The sequence below is a fragment of the Lycium barbarum genome, chromosome 1 (genome assembly GCF_019175385.1).
Source record: "Lycium barbarum isolate Lr01 chromosome 1, ASM1917538v2, whole genome shotgun sequence".
Lineage (NCBI taxonomy): Eukaryota > Viridiplantae > Streptophyta > Magnoliopsida > Solanales > Solanaceae > Lycium > Lycium barbarum.
This window is the reverse complement of record NC_083337.1, coordinates 115,854,134-115,860,072: the sequence shown is the minus strand read 5'-3', so window position 1 is coordinate 115,860,072 and position 5,939 is coordinate 115,854,134. Positions and strand designations below refer to the sequence as shown.

The 5,939-nt window shown below is 40.3% G+C and overlaps 1 protein-coding gene across 1 annotated transcript; it reads left to right on the top strand.

Moving 5' to 3' along the window:
• Positions 1-5,156: 5,156 nt before the first annotated feature.
• Positions 5,157-5,555, top strand: LOC132613480 (uncharacterized). The gene has a single exon (XM_060327507.1). The coding sequence runs from the start codon at positions 5,157-5,159 to the stop codon at positions 5,553-5,555; it is 399 nt and encodes a 132-aa protein (XP_060183490.1).
• Positions 5,556-5,939: the final 384 nt, after the last annotated feature.

Here is a 5,939-nt window from a genome sequence, read left to right as displayed (position 1 = left end):
CTAATGCCCCTGCTTTTTTATGGTCCTGATGAACCGTGTGTTCAAGCCTTTTCGTGATCGTTTTATCTTTATGTTTATTGATGATATCCTAGTCTATTCGAGAAGTCGTGAGGAGCATGCAGGGCACTTGAGAATAACATTGAAAACACTTGAAGAGAATAAGCTCAATGCTAAATTTTCTAAGTGTAAATTCTTGCTTAATTTTGTTGCTTTCTTGGGTCATATAATTTCTAGTGATGGTATCAAGGTTGATCCTCAAAAAATTTCAGCAGTTAAAGACTAGCCAAGACCCAAGGGTGCGACTGACATTCTGCAATCTCTTGGGCTTAGCTGGTTATTATCGGAAGTTTGTGGAAGGTTTCTTATCTATAGCTGCACCTCTGACGAGGTTGTCAGAAAATGGCTAAGTTCCAGTGGTCGGAAGCCTATGAGAAGAGCTTTCAATAGCTCAAGACAAGATTGACGTCAGCTCCTGTTTTAACTCTACCTTTGGGTTTCGGAGGCTACACAATTTATTATGATGCTTCCCGAATTGGGCTGGGTTGTGTTTTGATGCAAAATGGCATGGTGACCGCTTATGCTTCCTATCAGCTGAAGAAGCACGAAGAGAATTATCCAACTCATGACTTAGAATTGGCTGCTGTGGTGTTCACATTAAAAATCATGCATCATCACTTGTATAGGGAACATTGTGATGTTTTTACCAATCACAAAAGCCTACAGTATATCTTCAAGCAGCCAAAATTAAATCTCAGACATAGAAAATGGTTAGATTTATTGAAGGATTATGACTTGAACATCTTATATCATCCTGTTAAGGTAAATGTTGTTGCTGATGCATTGAGCCAAAATCTATGGGTACGTTAGCGTATTTTCACGCCCGGCAGATGCCAATGGGCAGAGAAATTCGGAGACTCGCTAGCTTTGGAGTCCGACTTGATCAAACTAAAGATGGGAATTTAGTGGGAATCACACCCGCGCGATCAGTTATTGTGGAGAGAATCAAGTCGAAGCAACACAAAGATAGATTGTTGGTGAAACTGTGAGATGGAGTGGAGAAGGGCGAGTACACTTCATTCACAGTTGGGGTCGATTACAATGTCCGAACGTTGCAGGGATGTCTATGTGTTCCCAATGTTGATGGTTTATGAAAAGAATTGTTGGTAGAGGCGCATAGTTCTAAATACTCTGTGCATCCGGGATCCGCCCAGATGTATAAAGATTTGAAGCAACACTATTGGTGGAAGAGCATAAAGGTTGACATTTATAACTTTGTGGCTAAGTGTTTAAATTATCAACAGGTTAAGACTGAACATCAAAGGCCTGGAGGCCTGGCTCATAATATCAAAATTCTGTAATGAAAGTGGGAGGTGATCAATATGGATTTTGTTGTGGGTTTATCCCACACAAAGGCCATGTTTGATTCGATTTGGGTAATCGTGGACAGTCTCACAAAGTCTGCCCATTTTCTTCCCATGGAGATGACAAATACCGCGGCGCAGTACGCCAAGTTATATCTATAGGAGATAGTAAGATTTCATGGGATTCCGACATCCATCACATCTGACAGAGGTACGCAATTTATTGGTCATTTTTGGAAATCCTTACAAGAGGGTTTGGGAACTCGCGTGAACTTGAGTACTGATTTTCATCCTCTGACGGACAAGAAAGTAGAGAGAACTATTCAGATTCTGGAAGACATGTTGAGGGCGTGTGCCATTGACTTTGGGGGTAATTGAGATGAGCAACTACCTCTTGTCGAGGTTTCTTACAACAAAAGTTATCAAGCAAGTATTCAAATGAGTCCTTATGAAGCTCTTTATCGGAGGCGTTGCAGATTACCAATTGGATGGTTTGTGTTACATCCGACATTTTTGCATATTCGAAAAATTTGTGATAACTTGACTTGTAATGAATAAGTCCATAATTGGACCTTACTTGATATGAATGTGTTGGTTATGAATACATTGATGTGGAATTACGAAAGGAGGCCAAGGGCAAAAATTGGAATTTTGGAAACTTGTTCCATGAATTACAAAGGTTAGCCAAGTGGGCTCAAAAAGAAAAAAAAATAAGAGAAGATGAAGCCCAAAAGGGAAGGCCCAACCGACCATATACATTGATCCAAGTCCATGGAATTATTTTCCATGTGACAAATTATATTATAAGTCATCTATATCCTAAGAACCTTCAAGAGAAAACAAGAAAAACAAAGAACAAACAAGAGGAGAAAAAGAAGAGAGGTTTCGGGTGGAGGAAAGAGAGAAAGAAAGAAAAGAAAAAAAACATTCTCCAAGCCTCAACTTTGATGCAAGAGTTATAATTTTGTTGTAATCTTACCAAGTGCAAGGTCCTCTACAAGATGGTATAATTATCTTGGCAAGAAAGTGATTTTTGTAGCAAGTAAAGAACTTGGGAGAAAGGTAAGGATTTTATGCTTTTGTTATGATATGGAAGGTATATGTATGTTGTAGTGTGTGGAAATGAATGAAAAACATGAAAATCTTGTGTGTTGAGGTGGTATGCATGTTGGCCGAAAGTGTGCATGTATTGTATGTTCATGAAGATTTGAATTCATGTTGGAATTTAGTTGTAGTATGGTAGAAATTGTATTAGAAGTGAAAGTTGAATGAATTAGTGGAAGTTGGAAAATTATGTGTGTGGCCGTGTGGTGCTATATGTTGGAAGGAACATGGATTTGTTATAATTAGTATGTTAATTGTGTGGTAATCTTGTGATGAAAATGAGAAAAAAATGTTGTTAATTGGTTGTCGGAAAGTAGGTGATGTTAGTATAGTTTATGTGATTATGAGAATGAAATTGTAAGAATGCAAATTGTTATGGTATGTAAATGGAATTGGAAGATAAGAATATGCTATGGATGTTTAGGTTAAAGATTGGAAGTTGTGGGCGAAATCTGCCCTTAGTAGGAAACTAGTATATTGCGTATATCTTGTGAAAATGGTATGACATGCCTCCGAATCATGTTGTAGTGATCTTGATAAGTGATGAATATGAAAATAATAAGATTGGTTTCGAAGTGTAAGGTCGGAAATGAAAGATGTTTCGTTATGCCGGAAAGATGGCTAGTAAAGCCATATCGTGTATTATGTTATGCTTGTTGTTGTTATTGGTGTTGTTTCTGGGTTGCTGTGTTGATGAACCAAGCCGAGCTAAGTCTCGGGGATGTTATATATATAGGGGAAATGCTGCCGAAATTTCGGTAGGCAAGCATGTATTAAGTTTGGAGTCTTGAAGTTTGAAATTAACAATTGGTAAACTTGACCATTTCTAGATTTTGGACGAAATTGGAATTGAAGCCAAGCGAGCGTAAGGCGCAATCGAGGTATGTAAAGCCTTCCCCTTTATTCTTAGGCATGTTCTGGATGTAATAGGCTCGGCCGCGAGCCTTAAGTACGACTCCGTTTCTCGGAATTCGAGATGGAAATCCGTTCCAATTCCTTCAGTACAATTGAAACCATTTCCTTATAAAATGCCTTCAAAGTGAACTTTTGCACGAAACCTTCCCAAACGGAGTCGGAACACTTCCAAATGGTTATGGATGACCTCATAAGGTCTATTATCAGTAATTTACATATGTCGCCCCGAGTTGGTCCGAGGCGGGCCCATAAGGCCCGATGCCTTCTGTATAACCTTAATTACTTTGGTTCTGTCCGATTTTCTCAGAAAACATCTGGACTATTATTTTGATTATGAAATGACTATTTTTATGCAAATCTTACAAAATGATTTCTGGACATCTGAGAATCTGATCCTGATAATAATCTGTCGTGCCTTCCCAAGTTGGACATAGGCGCGTATTATGCATACTATCCGGATACTCTGACTTGACTCGCCGTTTGGCACCCTTCAGTTTGATTGAGTCTGTATGTTGAGTCTGTATGTATGTGGTTTCTCATTAATCTGTTCATGGCTGTCTCAATGCATTCCTTCACTGCGTCCCGGGCCAGGTTCTGTTATCGTGCATGTTCCTCTGCATTGTTCACCGCGTCCCTCAACGTGCGGGCCGGGATCTGTTATATCTGTATGACTATGATATTATGATCTGTGTATGGGGATGGCGGCCAGGATGGCATATGATTTGATCTGATTCTGTCTGTCCACCGCGTCCCGTACTAAGAGGGTCGGGTTCTGTTACCGTGCCCCAGACAGGGCTGGGATCTGTATGTATGTATGCATGTGCCATCAACATTTATATAAGCACATGCCTCTGTATGATTCTGTATAACTCTGTATGATTCTGTATAACTTTGTATGACTCTGCATGCATAATTCTGTCCGTCCGTCTGGATTACGATTTTGTCTGTATGTCCGTATGGATTCTGATTCTGTATGTCCGTATGGTTTACGATTCTATCTGTCTGTCTGAACCATGATTCTGTCCATCTGTCGGGATTATGATTCCGTCCGTCCGTTTGATTTATGGTTGTGTCCGCTATATATATATGCTTCCGGTTCAGACTATGATTATGTTGGTTATGTTTCTGCTTTACATACTCGGTACATTTTTTGTACTGACCCCCGGTTCTTCGGGGGCTGCGTTACATGCCCGCAGGTACAGACGCACTTGGGGATACGCCGCCAGTTTAGGGCATCGATTCTGCTATATTGGAAGAGATCCTTTAATCCGGAGCAAATACTTTTGGTATATATCTTCTGTCATCTGTAGACTCTGTATGTATGGTATTTTGGGGTACGGCGGGGCCCTGTCCCGTCATCTGATTCTGTATGTCTGTAGAGGCCTGTAGATAGATATGTGGGTTACGGGTTTCATCTGTTTAGGTAAGTACGAATGATTTTGTGACTCCGTCTGTATGTTAGCCTCATCGGCTTGTCTGTAAATTTCTGTATGTTCAGGTATGTATATGTTCGCGTGCGCCGCATCTGTATCGGCGTGATTCTGTACACATCTGTTTGAAAAAAAAAATCAGTATGGTACGAAATTCTGTTAAGTAGGTACGTACGGGTATCCAATTAGGATACCAGTCGCGGCCCACGGGGTTGGGTCGTGACAGTTTGAACCGATCGAAGTAGAGCTATTGGATCCTGACTCAGTTGATGAAACAATTAAGATGGTGAACCTCATTATGCAATAACTCAAAATAGCTCAGAATAGACAGAAGTCGTATACGGACATGCGACGTCGCGAGCTAGAGTTTGCAATAGGTGACAAGGTGTTCCTAAAGGTGTCACGAATGAAAGGAGTTGTGCAGTTTGGTAGTAAGGGTAAGCTTAGCCCTCGTTTTATTGGTCCATACAAGATTTTGAGAAGAATTGGGAAAGTGGCTTACGAGTTGAAGTTACCATCTGAGATGGCTATGGTACACCCTGTGTTTCACATTTCGATATTGAGGTTGTACAAGCCTGACCCTTCTCATGTCTTGAATCACGACGAGATTGAAATCAATGAAGGGTTGTCTTATGAAGAGGAACCTGTGCAAGTCTTAGATTGTCAAGTTAGGAGGTTGAGAACGAAAGATATGGCTTCGGTTAAAGTCCTGTGGCGTAATCATAATATTGAAGAAGCTACTTAGGAAGCCGAGCAGGACATGAAGAGGAGATATCCATGTTTTTTCCCTACTACAGGTATGTGTTGCACCTTTCAGTTGTGTTTTCCTATGAAAGTTTGGAGTGGAGTGTGAATCTCCCACTATTGTGTTTGGGCTTGAATGATGCATTCATGATGGAGGTAATCATATGTTATCTCTGAGGATGCTTCACTTTACTAATGGAACTCTTGAAAATTCTTAAAAATTTAAGGTTTAGCAAAGAATCTCATGCCATGACTTTCATTCGGGGACAAATGATCCTAAGGGGGAAGATAATGTAACATACTGTAAATTCAAGTTAGGTGTGAATGTGAAATGATTGGGGTTTAGATTTCATCTTAGTTATATGGATCCCTTCGAGATGGGTAC